The sequence below is a fragment of the Pinus tabuliformis genome, chromosome X, assembly GCF_031772625.1.
Source record: "Pinus tabuliformis cultivar Carrire ecotype Pingquan chromosome X, CPIR1, whole genome shotgun sequence".
Taxonomy (NCBI): domain Eukaryota; kingdom Viridiplantae; phylum Streptophyta; class Pinopsida; order Pinales; family Pinaceae; genus Pinus; species Pinus tabuliformis.
The window spans coordinates 571,582,916-571,603,655 of NC_142308.1; the positions used below are offsets into that span (position 1 = coordinate 571,582,916).

General features: G+C 40.4%; 1 protein-coding gene across 1 annotated transcript; it reads right to left on the minus strand.

Annotated features, from left to right (window-relative positions):
* Window positions 1-19,239: 19,239 nt before the first annotated feature.
* LOC149141303 (uncharacterized) lies at window positions 19,240-20,082 on the minus strand. The gene has a single exon (XM_089451208.1). The coding sequence runs from the start codon at window positions 20,080-20,082 to the stop codon at window positions 19,240-19,242; it is 843 nt and encodes a 280-aa protein (XP_089307334.1).
* Between the last annotated feature and the right edge of the window lie 658 nt (window positions 20,083-20,740).

Below are 20,740 nucleotides of genomic sequence, written 5' to 3' on the forward strand. Positions count from 1 at the left end.
ATTTTCCAACATTTTTTTTGAGTTTGTAATGTTCCCGAGCATCTCTGATATACAACCTAGGAGAGTTTCTTGGGGTGATAACAATGCCGATTGCGCAACAGGGGGGTCACAGGGGGGTTTGGGCCGGGGGGCGGGTAGCCCCCCTCTACACGGTCCGGGGCAGTGCCCCGGGAAAGTTCTTTTTGGACCCTATAATAGGTTGGGTGAACCTACCTATGGTTTTCGGTCCATGGTTTTGGATGTGATGGTTTTCGGTCCATGGTATTGGATGCTTCGGCATGTATAAATATGTATTGTAACATTGAAAGGAATATAATGAAAAATCAAGCTGGTAGTCCCAATTTTGGGATCCAGGGGAAATCTCTGTGTATATGTGTTTTATGTGTTATGTTCTCGCATTGTTTATTTTTTGTGTTTTTTAGAATTCGTATGCAGGTAATTTCTGTATGGGGTTAAAACCTACACCACCCTCACCTACATGTACCTCTTGGTATGCATCCTCCTCCTCTGGCTCATTGTCTGAAAGTACCTCTATGTGGTGGGCCTTATCCTTGTTACATCGATGCCCTGGTGCACATGGATCCTAGCAAGTAAAGCATAATTTCCTCCACAGAAGGTCCCTCCTAGTCTCATCATCTAGTTCTCCTTTCCCTGCCCACTCCTTCTGAGAAGGTCTGATGTATTTTCCCTTCTAAGGGAAATAGGGTTTGGTAGGTGTTGGAACCATCGTCTTTGGAACAACATGTCATGTGCTCGGCTAATGGCATCCTGCAATGATATTGGCCTATAAACTTGCACCCAACCTCGCAGAGGCTCGACCAAACCCTCAATAAACAACATGATCAATCGTGCCTCAGAAATATATGAAACCATCACCGCAAGCCTATGAAACTCTGTTATGTAAGCCTCTACGCTTCATGTCTCCTTCACATTAGCTAGCTCCCTAAAGTGCAACTCTGGATCCTTCCTATCAAATCTCTCCACCAACTTGCGAGTGAACTCGCTGTAGGATGTGATGGAAGCATAGTGTAACTAATACTTGATTCTACCACTCCTGCGCATTGCCCATCAAATGCAATGTAGCAAATCTGATGGCATCTTCCTCTCTCATGTGATTCAAACTAAGGTAAGTGTCTAGTTTCTGAACCCATGATCTCGCAAAACTCTTGGATGACCCATCAAACCCTGGCAATGTCACCTTCCATGCTAGCTTTTGATTATCCCAATTTTGATTATGTTGTCCTCCTTAGAATGAGGGCCCAACTCCCCTATATTTCTCCTTTAAATGGCAGTAATCTGCAAAGGAGAGTGTCCTTCTAATCCTGGGATCCAAGGCCTCATACTCGTCAATCCCATCAGTGAATGATCTAATTAACTCTGTGAATGCATCAACACCTATCTCTCGCTTTGGTTCCTCCATGAAGTGAGGCATAGTAGGCCTGGGAGTCTGACCATATGTGTGGGTTGTGTGTGGATGTACATGGCTCCCTTCTCCTATTCTGAAACCTCCTTCTTCTTCATTGTTTCCTCCCCCGCCACCTTGAGGTTCTCCCTACATATTCTGCAATTGCAGAGCCAACATCTGCCTCATCATCTCCATCATTTATTGGTTTGATCTTGCCAACTCCTCTAGTAGTGGGTCACACCCACCCTGCCTAGGATGATCTTCACCATTGTCCCCCATGTAGTCTCTGGTGTTCTCAAACTCTGTATCATAAATATGCTCAGGCTCGTCCTCTCTACCATGACCTCTTCCTCTCCCTCTACCTCTGCCTCTAGGATGATGAATAGATCCACCAAATGGTCTAGTCATGACATGCTCTAGAGCCCACAACTGGCTAAGAACACGCTCTGATACAACTGTAATGTTCTAACTAAGCAAATACAGTGAAATATCAAAACATGAACTAGCTACAACAAACAAATAAACATGCAATATGAAAACTCCACAAGAACAACAAGTTTAGAACATTGTTGAGAAGAAATAATAGAGCTGATCCATTTTATTAAGTATACAATGAGAAGTTGAGTACAACATATAGTGGAATGTGTGCACCTGGGTTTTCTTAAGCAAGCATGTAAAACCCAGGTGGGAATGAAGAAAACTCCACGCTGAAATGGCTCACTGGTTGCATGCTCTACCTCGAAATTTATTGTTGATGCTACTAGAGGCAAACTGATATTTGAGGCCTCAAATCTTCTCCAAAAATCCTAAAAAATTAGGACAACAATCTCCAACCTAGGATAAACAAAACCCATAAATCTTTTGGGATAATTCCAACCTCTCGGAATTACCCAAAAATCAAGTGAAATTACCCACTGCCCTGCTCTGTGTCCCATCAGAAAATCTACAACTGCTCCACCAAAAATTCTCCACAAAAATAATTGAGAAATCAATGAAAGATAGCGCTGAAAATATAGAGTGAAATTCCAGCTATTTCCCGACACTATTTCTCGACACAAGATTGCAGTCACTGCTCCAACAAAAACAACCTACCTGTTGTAGAGATGAAATAGGTCACAAAATGCAGGAAAATAAGTATCCAATCAACTCCAAGTTTTCTCTCCTAGGATGACACTCTAAGTTCACCGAAAGAGAGTTGGGATTCTCCTGCTTGGAAATCCTTGTGCTAAACAACACTGGTTGACTTAGCTCAACAACTTAAGCAAACCTCCAATTTAGAAATGAAATTCCAAAACCAGAATGATCAAAATGAGGCCCCAACCTTCCTTTTATTTTTGCTTTCACTTCCTCATACCATGGTTTGATTTTTCCCATACCATGGTTTGATCCTTCCCATGGTTTGATTTCCATGCTTGGTAACTTCACAACTTAACTTTAATTTTTCTTCTTTTCCTAAGTCTTAACCATTGCCTTTTCTCCAAAATTTATTAAATATCTCCATAACTTATTTCTCCTAATTTTATTTAGCTAAATAGATATATTAATCACCAAAATCGCAAAAGTGAGAATTTTCATGTCAAAATTTTAATTAGGGATATGACATTTGCCTACAAAATTTTGAATCAATGATCTTTTTCACCACAAAGTACTTTAATAAAATATAATAAAATATATTGTCACCTTTTGCTCTATACCCAATAGGCTATATTATTATAATATTAATTTAATATCTAATTTTAAAATTAAATTATTATTATTAATGAGAAGAAATTATATTATTTATAAATTTAAAATTATGATAAATATTTGTTTAAAAAAATTAAAAACCCGAATCTTATTATTTGATATGTAGCTTAGTGTGTAGGTTTCTTTCTTTTAAAAAGTTACACACTTAAATTTTATTATTTGATACTTAACTTAGAATTTAGGTTTATTTGATTTGGATAAAAACACTTAAAGACACGACATATCAAAAGACATAGATTCCCTTATGCATGGTTCAAACTAAAAGTGCGTTTCTTTACTTTTGCATAAGGAATGGTAACTTTTAAGATGGAGACTTTGTATTTGCTTTTACTTTATAGATATTGTTTTATTGTTTGATTTGAGAGTTAGTTTGTAAACTTACTTTAGCAATTGCAAATGGTGATGTTTCCACTGTAAATTGAAGTATTATTTATAAATAAATTTGCTTGTTAAGAAGTTTAAAAAGATAATGTTAATTTAATAATATTAGATATCATTTTTGGGATTCAACTGCGTTAAGTAAGTCATTCAAACGTATGACCATTTCCATGAGAGGTAGTCGTAACTGACTAATTTCTCATGATTTTTGAATAGTTCACTTAGCACTCATTGCATCGGGTGATGCTCACAGGGGTGAAGAAGTGGGATTGAAACTAGTGAAATGTGGAGAACGAATCACATAGCATTAATAATAATTTATATAAAAATAACAATATATTTCTTATTCGTTATTTAATTATAAATTTTAGTTTTTATATTAAATATAAATTGATTATAATTTTTTGGGAGTCGTTTACCAAGGGGAGGAATTGTCCAATGGAGAATTTTGGCTGGAATTGGGGCAAAAAATTCAAGAAATTTTGTAGTGGCAGTGTTTGAATCATGTTTTTGATGGTGGAAATGGATTCAGCACCATCAAAAACTTACTGGGCACCCAAAATAATGAAGTTTGACAGTTGTAACTTGGATTTACAAAAAAATTGCAGTGGCAGTGTTTGAGTCATGTTTTTGATGGTGGAAATAGATTTAGCACCATCAAAAACCTCTCAAACACCCAACATCTTAAAATTTGATAATTGTAACTTAAATTTACAAAAATCCTTGTCAGATTTTATCAAAATATTGCTGAAATTTCCATAATTTTAAGGGCAAAAACAGAACTACAACATTTTTTTATACAAATTTATAAAGTTAAAAATAAAAATAAATAAATAAATAAATAAATAAATAAATAAAAAATATTAAATATCTTTTTATTTATAAAACAAAAATTATAATTATATAATAATATTAAAATTTGGAAAAAAATATTAATATACAATTATAAATTATCCTATTACTCATGGTTACAACTTACATTATCTTAAAAATACAATCATAGTGGCAAATCCCAATTATAGTGGAGGGGCCAATTGCTTCATGTTTTCTTTCATATGTTAAAGAAGGATGATTGGCTATTAGATTGTTCTTTTATTTCTTTTTCTGGGAAACTTAATAATCATTTTTACTATGATTTTTTTTTCAATTAGATTAGGTTTATATTAAGCTTAGCTCTATTATTGGATGGAAGAACAATCCGCTCACTTGTGGTATACTATCACCAAATTTGTGTGGCGTTTAGTGGAGTATACTATCACCAAAATTGTGTGAGGATCAGTCGAGGATGAATGCTTCATGAGATAGTTTTATCACCCATAAGTGACTCTTACTCTCAATCCCTCCCCATAAAATTTGAATCAATAACATGATAAAAATTAAACCCCACATAACTAATTTACATCTTATAAATCTATTATGCAACTTTATTAAATTATTATATATAAATATATATTTTTTAATAAAATAAAATAATATTATAAATAATTTAATTACTCATACAAATTTCATTTAAATAGATTAAACTTAAGAAACCAAATTTAAATTTCGTAAGTAAACATAACCAAACAATTTTCATCCATTACCATTATTATAATTTAACCAATGTTAAAGAATGAAGGCATGTGTTACTCAATATAAGTTGTTTTTGTATTTAAGTAAAATAAAAGTTAAGAAAATGGTTAGTGTTATATATATATATATATATATATATATATATATATATAGGTTTCGGAATAAGATTTAAATCATCTTAGATCTATCTTAACTTTGGGAGGGTAGTATACACATCAAAAATTATTTTTTCACACTTTATTCATTCATAAATATTATACAAATATATAATTGGATTGAGATCCAACACATTCCAAAGATGAATAAGGAAGTTGAGATATTCTCTCAACATAATCCCAAACCAACTCTAAATTTACCATGTAAGCATTATCTGCAAGTCCCCCCTTTAATGCTTACATTACATCATTACAAAGATTAATACAAAAATGACAAATTACAATTCACATGTCACATCTGTCTGACTGGTCTTCCTTGACACTTATCCCCACTCTAAAGTCTCTTGGACAATGCTCTTTTCACCACCACAATCTTCGAGCTTCCCATTCAACTCATTTAAGACATAACCACCTCTAACCATCTTTAATGAACTTTTTATAATTGATGCTTCTAGATCTCCCGAAGGACAATCTCGATACTGGACTATATCCAATAGTCAATTATTCAACTGACCTTTATACATACAAGAATCTCATAAATTGACCTGTAATTGATGCTCTTGAAGCCCGAAGCACAACAAGACCCATCAGCATATAACAGACTCACACAATCAAACTAGCCATATGCTCTCGGCATTGAAGAACCTGAGAACCACTAATTTAATTATATTCCTCCGTACATTAATTGGTCTTTTACACACTCAATCAATGCTATATTCATATCACTACTAATACCTCTAAAATAAAGTAATCACTCCACCCCAGAATTTTGTTGTTGTGAATTGTTGAATCTCCATGCATGGATGCAACTACGGTAAAATATTCCAGTAGAATTGTCAATCGTATGGGTTCGTTAGGGTGTCCATGATGAACCCATTTATCCGCATCTTGCTTGATCAACACAACCCTGAGCTATTATGGCTCCAAACGCCAACAATCCTTAGCATATCACCCCACAATTCAACACATAACCATACAACAAACACCGCCTTTTCTTTTTTCCAGTAAGCAACGAACATTTCCATGCAAAGAAAGATATATTGATAAACAAGAAACCTAGCTAAAGTATATTGCAAACTTTCGAGGCCTCACAATCATGACAAGAAGGAATATGATCAAGGTGATGAAAATGAATAAAATTCCTATTGCTAGAGGCATCCCAAAGTACGTGACGACTTTTCCTAAAGGCATATTTAAACATGGGTACCAAGGATTCTGGTACTGAAGGAGCTTCTAGATCTAACCAGGTTTGTGAATAGGTCGATGCGTCTGACCTGAATGAGGAAGCACTGGTATACAACTTCCACTCTTGTTTCAGTTGTTATCACCATTTACTAATGTAGTCTCCTGCATTACCAACCTTCAAGTAATGTTTTTTTTTTTTTTCTAAGTAAAAGTAGTCTATTAATATGTACAGAAAATTACAAAGAGGACAAAGCCTCGACCAAGTATATCGTGAAATATCAACAAAATCTGGACTGCCCCAACATTGGGGAAACCAGTCCAGCGAGAGTATAAACTCCAAAAATGGAAGCAAATCTTGAGTCCAGACCCCACAAAAGACAGTAAGATGTTACCATGATAGGATACCAGAAGCCAAGCAAAACTATCAAAAAACAAAAAGACCAGTTAAAAAACACCTGGGCAGCCACAACCGGCCACATGCTAACTCCAGGCAGCCTCTGCCGATTCTCTGTCTGCCGCATCCTGCTACCTGGAAGCCACGTCATATTAGATGAAATCATCCGGGATGGGTTCCTCGATGATTGTGCATGCCCATTGTTATAGACATTTTTGGGCACTACAACCCCAATCATACATGTCCATAAACCAAGGGCTCCTAAGTCCCTAAAAGTGTTGCTTCACACCCTAAAAGAACAAGGTTAGCTGATTACATCATCTCCCAGAAGTTCTCCACAGTAGACTGCTCAGAACTGGTCAAAGCTAGACCATACAGGCTGCCTAGTGCAGAGGATGTGATGCATCTCACCTGCTCAGTGTAAAGAGTGTGATGCATACTGGAAAGATCTTCTGTAGGGTGTGATGGGTGAGAGTAGACAAATGGCAGAGACAGTTTGCAAGGTGGATCGTCATGGAATCTTCCAGAAACTTCTCCTATGACACTTTCCTCTCTGAATTTGCCGAGGGATGAGTAAGAGATCATCAATCTCCAAGTGGAATCAAGAACTATCAGAGAGAGGACACTAATCAAAATCCCAGAAGTTGACTCACCCCCCTGCAATCATCTATATATGGATCCCTCATCATAGAGATCCGGAGGCTAGAATTTTGTATCTTGTAAGGAAGTGCTGTTTGTTTCTTGGTGGGATATCATAGTGTTGGGTGATCTAAGCTTTTCATGAGGTGAAGAAGGGCTTTCATGCTGGGAGGATGACGTTGGGTCAGAACAATTGGTTGTAATCCTCTTTGCTATTCTTGATATTAATAAAGCTATTCAAGTTTTCCTCCACATTCTTGTATGTTTGATGATATATGCATTTGTGTGGTCAATATATATCTGGTCCTATATTGTTTATGATTGTAGATCTCTGTTCTTCGATAGTATTATGCTACTTTGATTCCACAGGTGCTCTTTGAAGCTGGGTAGACGAAGGAAAAGCGGCAAGGATCTGTCAGAAGGGAGAGGAACCAAGCAAGGAACCAAGCGCAAGACTGAGGTTGGTGTCCTTTGTTCCCCTCTTATCTACTTCTCATAAAGGAAAGCGAAAGTAGTTTTAGTTTGTTTGTTTCTAAGATAGCTACCAGTCTTAGTGGGACTAGCAGCTTCGAGTGGACACTAGATTTCCCGATAACAAAATGGCGACTCCGCTGGGGAGCGAATAGATTGTTTTCTTGTCTATATTTGTTTGCTTTATAAACTTACAGATAGAGCCTGAAGTTAAGCCAGCTAGCCTTCGAACTGCATTTGCTATGCAAGTGCAAAGTAGATCAATGCTGCTTCAGTCTATCTCCAGGTTTTGTTTATAAACTGAACAATCGATTTGAAAACATCCTAATTGCCCTAGTGGTGGCTCTAGTAACCTCATTAGATCAGCCCATGTGATTTCTTTTTACTGACTATCATTGGCTCAGCCTAAATCCTTGAACTAAGCCGCAAACTGTGACCCAGAACCAAGTTGAAGTCTCATCCCTGGATCATCGCACTTTCTCCTCTTGGGAATCTGGATGCATCGCACCTCCCGTGTGAAGTAGGTGCGCTGTATCACACTTTCCCTGTGTTGTAGGTGCACTGATCAGACAAGACCTCTTCTGCTCTCAGATTTTGGTTTCTGTGTTCACTCTCTTCAGCTTTATTCAGGAGTTTTGCTGTCTATGATCAGTATACCACTGTGGCAACTCCCTTCCTTTGCATTTTTCCGCCTCCATAGTACAAAGGATTGTGAATATTTTTATGTATTGTGTGCCATTTATGGTTCTCTTTTACAAAAAGTAGCATAATCAAACTGTCGTCTCTTGATTTGGAAGTGTCGCAAGTGTCGTTTTCAGTCAAAGAAAAGAATTCTATTGTTCTTGATGGTCAATTATACAGTTACTCTTGTATTTGATTTGAATTAGTAGTTTTTCAAGTGTCAAAAGCAGTTTTCAATTCAAAATAGCAAAGTGTTGTCATTATCTTCCTTTCATTTTTGAAGAGAAATTTGTTAGTACTGTCGCTTTGAAAAGATAATTTAGATTTGTACTTAGCATTCTTCTTGTCATTCACACATTAAGAAAGCTGAAAACAAATACATGCATGTGCATTTGCATTTAGACTGCTTGTTGGTTTGATTTAGGACAGTGCATCTAGTGTGTGCTCTCTGCTCTATGTTGAAAGAATATCATCTCTCTTTCTTTAGTAGCTAGGATTTTCATTGCAAAAAGAAGATTAAACGATTGTTTATCATCTTAGATTGCATTTTAGGAATTGTATATCTACATCACGCGGTGAACCTAAAAGGAAAATTTCTTAAGAAAGATCAACTGTAAAATAAATTCAATGAACATAAAAATGCTTTGGAACCTAACGCACAACATCTAGAAGTCTAGGCTAGAGACGTATTCCGGCGTCGTAAAGCCTAGTAACTATCGCTTTCATTGTTGGTTGGGTGATTCCTCCTCTTTGAGACGACAAGTGCCAGTACGGACTTGTGCTCCCATGTATCGTCGAGTATATATTGGGAGACCACAATAGGCTATATCCTTTATCCATAGGAAGCCGTGTCTGCCGCCCTATCGATCACAATGCACTGAACACAGCATTTGGGAAGATTGACTGCCGTACCGTAAAAAATATTCTGCAGTTTTGCGATTCGTTTGGTAATCCCTCTGTCCAGATTTCCAGAGTAGTCTCTTTCATTCCTTTTCAGACTCCTTAAAGGAAAAGGTCCATCTGAGCACTTGTCACTTCAGGCTCATTAAAAATCGAAGGCGACTAAAGTCATCTTTGTTTTTTCTTGACTCTTAAAAATTGAAAAAACAAGTTGTGTCAAAGCGTCTAAAATTTATTTTAATCGAAATAATGTCACCATTCCCGCATTGGTCTTAGGTTGAGGAAAATGGAGTCCACCAACCAAGGATTTCCCCTTGGAGGAAATCCTAGTCCTTTCTCCTCTTAGGGAGATGTTGGTGCACCTCATATGGCCACATTGTCGCTTCCAGGATTGACGATTGGCTTGCCAATATGGCTCTTCTCGACCTCCATCATTCAGAACACCGTGATTCCTGAACAATCAAGTCAGCAACTAGATGATACTAAAGCTACCCCCCAACCTTCTACTTCATCCGATTCTCCCTCTCCTCCTTCCTCTTCGCTTGATGAAGCTGGTAAAGCCAAAAATCAAGTAACTAAGAAGGAGAAGAAGGGGAAGGAGAAGAAAGAGAAGAAGAAGAAGGAGCCAAAGGTGAAAAGAGGTAACCGGGCATCATCTAGTGAAAATCCACACACTGCACCGTCCAAGCCTAAATCTCCATGTGTCATTTGCAAAGGAGACCACTATCATCGAGATTGTCCTTGCATCCCTCAGATCTTAAGGGACTGGTCTCCTCGTTTGTACAATCCGGTTTCATCAACCTCTGAAGATCATGTTGAAAGCACACCATCAACTAGTGAAAGCGAAGCATTTGGACAGAAAAGGAAATGTAAATTTCCTTGTAAACTATGTGAAGGCGATCACATTGTCCACCGTTGTCCCTTCCTAGATGAAGCTAAAAGAGTCTTGGATAACCGTCCTACTTCACCGCTACGACTTCCTCTTGGATACAAGAAACTCTTGCCGAGTCCATCACTAGTTGAAAATATGACCAACATGCCATTGTGGTTGGTCGAAGCATCTGTCATTGAAGATAAACCCGCTAAATCCATACCAAATGAAAGTCAAAAGGTTGAGGCGGCAGTCGACCCGGTCTTGTCTTCGGAAGGTCCATCTTTAGATGATACAATCACCGAAGAGAATGAGAACGACACCGTTCAAATTCTTTTCGTAAACACAGACTCCGATGAACATGGGGGAAATCTACCCGTTCCTTTACCGCAGGAAGGAAGTTCGTCAGAGTCATATCCAGCCGTCTATTCGGTCCCACCTCCAAGCAACCTAGTCATTTCCTTCGATTGGAATCTACTAGGCAGACCCCATTTACCGGCTAGTGTACCATTCCGAATCATTGTACAAGCTTACAAAATGGTCATGGTCGGTACCATCATAGATGAAGGGGCTTCTGTGAGTATCCTTTCCTCAACTACTTGGAAAGCGCTTGGTTCGCCATCGCTTCTGCCTGAGATGAGAAATCTGACAGGCTTCGACAAAGGAACCAGTTGACCATTAGGGATCCTTCCCAATGTACCTATAACGTTGAGAAGGAAAACCGTTTATATGAACGTAATGGTAGTCCAAGGACCTCTAGATTATAATCTACTCCTTGGGCGTGACTATATTTATAGCATGGGAGCCATTGTCTCCTCACTCTTTAGAGTAATGTGTTTTCCGCATGAAGGCCGAGTGGTCCAACTCGTAGACCAGCTTTCGTTCCCCAGCTCACACATAGCTAATAGTCAAATTCCATCCCTAAATGGTCTTTTCACGCAAGGAATGTCTCATCAATATCCAGTCCGTCCGCCTGAAGAACACAAGTAATTCGGGATACATGACTGAAACCTAGGGGGCATGCACCCTGGTCTGTTTCGGCAGGAAAACCTTGGGTATAGGGTAGGTTTCCGCGAAGGATATATGACTAGTCTGACACACCTATCCGTTTAGGAAAATGGGATTAGATTGGAATAAGATTCCCTTGTCAAAGCTATGTGAGTGGAGGCAACCATGCCACTCACCTTTGTCTAGTTCGATAAACATCGCTAAGGAAGTGTTTTGTCTGCAACGTGGATGGAGCAATCTTGCAAATGCGAGAGCTTTCATATGGTAACCTGGAATCTCTACTTCGCTATGCCTGGGGGCATGCAAACCTTTTTGCCTGAAAGTAAAGAGCGACCATTTATTTTCTTAGTTTGTAGTTTCTCAACCCTTTAAACCCGTAGGATTGGTTGTTCCTAGCTTGCATAATGAAAGGATTCAGAGCAAAGTTTCGAATGATGCAAGCTCCCTAAAAATTGAACATATCGATGAGACATCCTTATTATACGACTAGCACGAGCATTTTTTATGTGAAGTTCAAGCTCGCTAAAAATTAAACCTAAGCAATGAGCAAATGTTTCCCCCAGAGTTCAAGCTCATTAAAAAATGAACCAATTTCCAGTAAATAACGATTGTGAATGCATTATCATCACCTTTTGAGCCCTGGTCGTGTTCTCATCATCACCTCCACTCTGTTCTAGCCGATCATTCACCTCCATTTGATTGTTTACCCCTTTTTGAGGAATAGCTACAAAGAGTGATCCTGTTAGCCATCCTTGTGACACTGTCGTGATTGGAAAATTCCAAACCTTACCTGGAATTAGTTGCTACCTGAAATTATCACTCGTTCCTCAAAAGACGAGTCTCCTTTAAGCTCTTTTCATTTGACTCGTAAAATATGAAAATATTGCCGAGCAGTTGGCCTCTCCAGCTCATTAAAGCTACCGGGAGTGCTATCCCTCCTCTAGATTTTAATCTTTTTGGACCTGAGGGATTATTACACAAAAATATCGAGCGCTTGTTTTGTTCGGCTTGTTAAAATTATCGAAAATTCATCCCTTTCTTATTATTTTATACTTTTTCGGACTTAAGGGATTACATGACGAAAAATGATTGTTGGAGTTTCCTTTACGTCCCTTTCAGACTCTCTAAAATTGAAAAGGACCGAATTATCTTTGTCGTTAAACTCGTTAAAACCAATAGCGACAAACTTGTCCATATAGACAAGAACGAGTTTCACTTTCGCTAGGCTCGTTAAAACATAGTGAAGGGTTTGCCCAAAGGGCAAATTATAGAACAAGCATATGTTATCCTCCTCAAGCTTGATAAAAATAAAGAGGTACTGGTCAGCAATGACTGGGGAACAATTGGGAAGAAAACTTGAAGAAACTTTATTGGTAGCAAGTCGCTCTTGAACATGACACTTTCACTCCGCGTCCGAGTTGGGTTGGGTTATTCCGTTCACCGGTCATATCACCATTGGTCCATCGCACCATCCATATTTGGGGTTAACGCTACCAATCCATGTCAGTGTCACCGGTATGTTCAAGAGAAGTCGCTTAGAGAATTCACCTGTGTCTCATCTGCTGCAATACATTCACGCTCCATTCTTTCATGACCGCCACCTTGAACCCTGTATCATCAGATCGTTTTCACCTCAAAAATCATTTACTCTGTTCCATGTCGTAGATGTGGGATTCATTAAGGCCATCCTACGACGGGTCGCTTCCTCTCGACATCAGCTCATTATCCAAGAAGTCGACTTAGGAACAACCCTTTCAAGACTTTGAAGCTTGCATGCATCAATGACAAGTTTCTCACTTCCAGCAACAGGTTTACATCAATGGCCTTTGACCGAAAGATTTTGCGTGGTGTTCGACGCCAAGTCCCTTTTTTCACACCACGCGAATTGTATTGTAGTACCTTGAGGGTCATCATCATTATCGGTGATTCCTCTCGCACCTGTTAATAGCTTACATCATTGGCTGGTAATCAGGCGATGTCTTTCCATGTTTGACTCCAGAACATCTTTCACATGGATCACCTTGTACTCCGAGGGAAGATTGGACGAGTTTGAAGACCCCGGATCTAGTTTCATCCATCTGGGCTGTGATATATTCAGGAAAATAAAGACATCAAATGTACATCATTGCTGCACAGATGATCATCTGAATCAAAGGATGATGGCTCTATCAGAATCATCAGTCTGCCACACAGATGGTTGTCTGTCTTATGTACATGAAAATGAATTTATAAAGCTGAGCATGGGAATGCCCGCCTCAGCTAGATCATGAAAAATATTATGAAGATAATGTATTGTATTGTATCTTATTACAGGTCGCCTTCCAGCTCGAAAAAACTTCGGATCCTCATGATAAAGCATTTCACCCGACATCAAAAGATTAACGACCTCATGCTTTAGGGGGCAACTATTATAGAAATTTTTGGGCACTGCAACCCCAATCATACATGTCCATAAACCAAGGGCTCCTAAGTCCCTAAAAGTGTTGCTTCACACCCTAAAAGAACAAGGTCAGCTGATTACATCATCTCCCAGAAGTTCTCCACAGAAAACTGCTCAGAACTGGTCAAAGCTGGACCATACAGGCTGCCCATTGCAGAAGATGCAATGCATCTCACCTGCTCAGTGTAAAGGGTGCGATGCATATTGGAAAGCTCTTCTGTAGTGTGGGATGGGCGAGTAGACAAATGGCAGAGACAATTTGCAAGGTGGATCATCATGGAATCTTCCAGAAACTTCTCCTGTGACACTTGCCTCTCTGAATTCTCCCAGGGATGAGTAAGCGATCATCAATCGCCAAGTGGAATCAAGAACTATCAGAGAGAGGACACTAATCAAAATCCCAGAAGCTGACTCACCCCCCTGCAATCATCTATATATGGATCCCTCATCACAGAGATCCGGAGGCTGGAATTTTGTATCTTGTAAGGAAGTGCTATTGGTTTCTTGGTGGAATATCATAGTGTTGGGTGATCTAAGCTTTTCATGAGGTGAAGAAGGGCTTTCATGCTGGGAGGATGACGCTGGGTCAGAACAATTGGTTGTAATCCTCTTTGCTATTCTTGATATTAATAAAGCTATTCAAGTTTTCCTCCACATTCTTGTATGTTTGATGATATATGCATTTGTGTGGTCAATATATATCTGGTCCTATATTGTTTATGATTGTAGATCTCTGTTCTTCGATAGTATTATGCTGCTTTGATTCCACAGGTGCTCTTTGAAGCTGGGTAGATGAAGGAAAAGCGGCAAGGATCTGTCAGAAGGGAGAGGAACCAAGCAAGGAACCAAGTGCAAGACTGAGGTTGGTGTCCTTTGTTCCCCTCTTATCTACTTCTCATAAAGGAAAGCGAAAGTAGTTTTAGTTTGTTTGTTTCTAAGATAACTACCAGTCTTAGTGGGACTAGCAGCTCCGAGTGGACACTAGATTTCCTGATAAAACCAACTCATCCGTCACGTCCCTGGAAACGTTGCCGTGTGGCTCTCCGCCACTGCCGTCGTGAGTTTCACCCCCATCGCCAGGTGCAGCCTGCATGGTATACCCTTCATGACTCGAACCACCAGAGGGGTGCGTGGCAGCAGAGCTTCTCCCTTCACCATGTTGAATGCCATCGAAGTTCAAACCATGTGAGGTGAAGAGGATATCATCCATGCCATTCTTACCAGTATCCCTGCAATTACTACATTTGGGAGCAACCTCCTACGACAAGTTGGTATTGTCAACCTGAGAGACAGTTTGAGTGTTTTCTTAAGAGAAGAAGATGGAGATAGTAGCAGTAATGACAGGTCTGTTCAGGGAGCTATAGAACCTGAATTGGGCAGAGTGGGGAGCGGGTAGAAGGGGCAGAGGAAAATCATCTGAGTGGACAGCAAAGTCCCCATGAGCAACCCAGGAAGAACGAGCCCGACCTCGCCTACGTCTGGTATTAGGATATGTACTCTCCCCAAGAATTGGAGGGTGATGTAGTTCAGGGGAGGGAGAGGATGTGGCGTGCTCAATCGGAGGATGAGAACTTCCTCCCCTGGTACCTCCCTTATGAATTCCCATTCGGTGCCTATCCATGCTGATGTCGCTGGCTGAGCACACTACAGGAGCAGTGATAGGAGGGACAATGACAGAGGGAGCACCAGCAAAGGGAATGTGAGGTGAAATAGGGTAGAGCTAGGCAGAGATTAGAATGCAGAGAGCCGAATGAGAGTGATGAAACCCATTACCAAAATCCGCACAACAAACAATCCAGCATCGACGGCCAGTTGCAGTGCGAAGGCTGGGCTCATAGGCCTGAGGCGGACAGATGCTGCAGAGCAGGGGAGACGGTGCAGGAATGAAACGAGGTAACTCCATAACCCAACAATGAATACCTTTTTTCCGATCCGGACCTGTATTGAATACAGCCTGCAGAGAGTCTTGAAGGCACCTATGGGAGATATGGGGAGGGGCACCATCGGACAAGTGGCCCGTCCCCTCGCTGCCATCCTTCAGTAAATGCATTAATTCCGTAACGTGTCACCCGCATCCGGGTGGCCTCCTGCTTCCTGAGTTTTCTCTTTCTCAATTATTTCACTGAATTCCTTCATCTGTGCATCAGTGGCAATAGAAGATAACACATTTGCGTTCAGAGCAATATTACTCTCCACCCCTATGTTAGCAAGAAGGTCAGCCACCTTATTGCCTTCCCGATGAATATGTTTGAAATTAACTGCTCTGTGGGCTCTGAGCCAATCTTCAACAAGTTCCAGTCTTTCGGCTAGTCTCCAACTATTGCCAATTTTGTTTGAAGGAGTCCCCTGCATCATTTTGTTCATCATATTTATTAAAATTTGAGAGTCACCTTCAATGATGAGAGGGAAGAAGCCATGTGAGTGAGCCAAAAGGAGCCCTTGCCATAGCCCTTCAAGCTCTGCTGAGTTATTAGAATCCCATCCTTTCGAGCCTAGAAATGTTAGAAGGGTGACTCCTTTGTGATCTCTGAAAATTCCTCCAAACCCGACTTTACCTGGATTGCCTTTTGAGGCTCCGTCGAAATTTAGTTGGAACATATTCTGAGGAGGAGGGATCCATTTGTCTGTTATTGTACTTTTTGTTACAGTTTTAGCAGAGATCTTCACTTCTTGATTCCATTGTAGATTCCAGTTGTCCCAAATAGTCTTTTCCTGTGGCAGTGAGGGAAGGTCGTCATCATGCCAAGTTTGGAGTAGAAGAGTTTCCTTGAGGTTTTGACATACATTATTCCAGATGATTTCCATAGGCGTTGATTGATTCTTGAAGATACGTTTGTTCCTCTCCTTCCATATAGTCCACATGAGAAGGCCGGGGATAAGCTTCCATAAGGAGTTAAGAACCTTGCTCTTATAAGGATTGCTTACCCAGTTGCGAACAGTGGTGGGGATGTCTTCCCTGATTCGACTTTCCCTTTGGCATCAAAAACTGACTTTTTCCCAGAGCTGATAAGCTAGAGGGCATGTGTTCATGAGATGCAAGGTAGTTTCTTCTTCCTGATTGCAATTGGGGAAAATGGAAGGTCCATGAAAGTTTCTCTTCCGCAGATTATCCCAGGTGAGGATTTTGTTCTGACAAAGCAGCCAGAGGAAAGTGGATACCTTCGGCCATAAGTTGGGAGCCCAAATAGCTGTCCAAAGTGGATCTTTGAAAGCAGATTCTTTTATGATTATATTGTAGGCTTCATGCGTAGTGAACATTCCCCTGTCCTTATATCCCCATCTGAGTACATCCTTCTTTTCTGAATATCTTATTTTTCTATTGGAGAGTTTCATTTCCAGGATCTTCTGTTCGGGCTCTAGGCCATTCCGAATGATGTGATCAAGATTAACCCATTGCCTGAAGCCATGCGATAAGGTAGGCTTCCAATATTGATTGATCTTATCGAACCTGTGAGCTTCCCAATTGGGAATTTGGTGGGGATTGATCAAGTCTTTTAGTCTCTGTTGTTGCTGCTAGGAATCTTCCCAGAATCTAGCAATAGTGCTATCCCTGACCTCCCAAAAGCTATGCTGCTGAATTAGATTTTTATGTTGCTTTGCTGCATTCCAGACTAGTGAACCCGGGCCGATATCAGTGAGTCAGATAAGTTCCTCAACAGGTCTGTTATTGGCATATTTGGCTGTCCATAAAGTGGCCCAGGGAGTGTACGGTGTTGTGAGCCAGTTCCACCAGATGCGTGCTCCCATAACAGCATTGCTATGTTGAGGGTCACGAAGCCCAGTCCCGCCTAAGTGCTTTGGAAGACATACTTTTTCCCATTTAACTAGAGCCCATTTGCATTTCTGTCCTGAGTTACCCCATAGAAAGGATCGTTGGAGCTTTTTTATATCTTTGAGAACCCATTTGGGCATTGCCAGGGTTGAGAAGAGATACAGCGGCATAGATTGAAGCATTGATTTGATTAAGACAAGGCGACTAGGCAAGTTGAGGGATCTGTGGGTCCAAGAAGAGAGACGTGCTTCTAATTTTCCAAGGAGCAGATTCCAAGAAGAGTGTTTCAGGGCCACATCAGTCAGGGGAGCCCCCAGGTAGTTGGAAGGAAGAGTGGCTATTTGGAAACCCATGATTCGAGCAATGGAGGCTTGGGTAACTGCAGGGGTATGAAAGAAAAAAATTTGGGATTTGGCTAGGTTTATGGAAGCTCCAGAGGCGGCTGAAAAAATATTTAACAGAGATTTTAACTTACGAGCTTCTTGGACTGAAGGATGCCCATAAAGCATGTTATCATCCACAAATTGCTGATGGGTGAAGGGAGGGGAGTTGGGGAAGGAGAGGCCTCGTAGTTGCTGTGCGTGAAGTGCATCTTTGATACATCTACCCAAACCTTCCACCATGATGACAAACAGAAAGGGAGATAAGGGATCTCCTTGACGAATACCTCTTGAAGGATGAAAGGGGGAGGAAGGAATTCCATTGATAAGGATGGAGAGGAAGGTGGAAGAAATGAGACTCATAACCCATCTAACCCAAGGTGGGGAAAAACCAAAGGCAGTTAGCATTTTTTGAATGTAACTCCAGCTTAGACTATCAAAGGCTTTAGATAGATCTATCTTAAGTAACATACCTGCTTTTTTATGCTGCTTCAAAGAGTGGATGATCTCATGCGTTAGGATAATGCCATCCGTGATTTGCCTGCCCTCCACATACCCTGATTGCTCTGGGGAGATAAGTAATGGGAGTAACGGTTTAAGCCTTGAAGCTATGACTTTGGAGACTATTTTGTAAATGACGTTGCACAACGCTATAGGCCTGAATTTATCAGGGGTTCTAGACTGCTCTTCTTTAGGAATAAGGGTTATGAAAGTGGCATTCATGGATGGAAGCATCCATCTATTGGCTCTGGATTCTTCCACTACTTGCCAGACCTCCACCTTGATCATATCCCAGAAATTGTGAAAAAAGTTAGAGGTAAACCCGTCTGGACCTGGCGCCTTTCCTTCTTTTAACTGCTGGACTGCCTTTTCCACCTCCTGTAAGGTAATTGGCTTAAGGAGCATCTGATTATGTTCCTCAGTAATGATCTTAGGAATGGATTGGATTATTTTAGCAATGGCCTCCGTCCGATCTGGTTGAGTCTCATGATGAACCTGCTTGAAATATGTCAGAAGCTCCTGTTCTATAGCTGCGTGGTCCTCTACTTTTTCTCCTTGGCTGTTCTGTATATGGGTAATGGTGTTGATCATTCTCCTTTGAATCGTAGAGCGATGAAAAAACTTTGTATTCTTTTCACCTTCCTTCAGCCACCTGACCCGTGATTTTTGCTTCCAAAGAACTTCTTCTTGCTTGTCTCTTTCCAAGATTTGAGATTGCAGGTGTGTTTCCTGCTCCGAGAGCTACTCTGTTCGCCCTTCGATGATAATCTTCTGTTGCAGTTCTATCATTGCTTTATTTAGAGTGGCTTGTGCCTGGTGAATATTCCCAAAAGTAAACTGGTTCCATTGTTTGATGTGGAATTTGAGATTTTTTAGCTTCTGCTGAAATTGGAACATTTTTGATCCCTCCAATGGTTTGAAGCTTTTCCATATCGTGTTGACGAAGTTGTTGAAATCTGGATGTGACAGCCAGAAGGCTTCAAAGCGAAAGGGCCGACGTGCAGTGTTGCCTGGTCTAGTCCATTGGAGTGCGATTGGCCAATGATCAGAACCTGTGAGGGGCAAAATTGAAGCTGAGAGGTCTCCGCCTAAATGGATTGCATTATCAGAGAGAAGGAATCGATCTAATCGTGAGGCGATTTGATGAGGGTCCACTCTTTTATTGTTCCATGTAAAAACTCCATTATTGAAGGGTAGATCAATAAGCCAGTTGTTCTGGATGAAGTCCTTTAGATGACAGCTTTCTTTATCTAATCTACTTCTTCCTCCCCTTTTTTCCTCCAATTTGGTGATCATGTTGAAGTCTCCCCCTGTGATCCAGAGTGGGTGGGTCCTTTCAGTGTTGATTATTGATAGATTATTCAGGATGTCTATCTTCTGAGTAGCTTCCTGAGGAAAGTAAACATTTGTCAAATGCCCATGGATATTTGTTCCTGTTATATGGAACGAAGCCTGAATGAAGTGCTTGTTTGCGTGCATGTTGGAGAGCGTGATTGTCTGTGCATTCCAGATGATTGCAAGGCCTCCTGATGCACCTAATGCATCCACTGCTATTGCAGTACAACCTGGCCATGCTTTGGCCATGGTTTTTTCCAGAGTTGCTGAGTTACATTTGGTTTCTTGTATGAAGAAAATGCTTGGTTTTTCTTGCTGTATCATGCTTTTTATCGATCTGTACTTCCCAGGGCTGTTAAGCCCTCTAATGTTCCATGAAATGAGCTTCATGAGGAGATATTAGAGAGGGTGGTATAGTACTTCGTGAGCTTGGAGTATCTTCCCGATTCCACTAGCATTTCCCCAATGCGAATGGTTCGTTGGAGATCTGTTTTTCTTCCTCTCTTCTTATTATCTTTGTTGAGGATCTTTCCATCCCATTGACTTCCAGGCTGTATTCCAAGGGTTCGCTGTCTCTGAGCTCTTGACAAAATTATTTCCAGGTTGTCCAATTGTCTTTTTGAAATCTTGTCATAACTTTTTGTTTTACAGGCTTTCTCCAAGCCTAGAATATCCAGGTCTCCTATATCTATGCTTTCTGGTTCCTCTTCCATATTCTGGGTTTAATTTTTTTCTTCTGTATTTCCCTTTGCATCCTTCAAAGTGGTTTGCTCATTATCCACCTCCATACTTTGAGTGAGCTAGGCAGGAATATCACTGGGAGAGGGAGAGCTAGGGTCGACGATTTGCTTTGATTTCTGAGGGATCTCTGTGCTGGTAGAGGCTGAGTGAGCTTTTGACTTGGGTT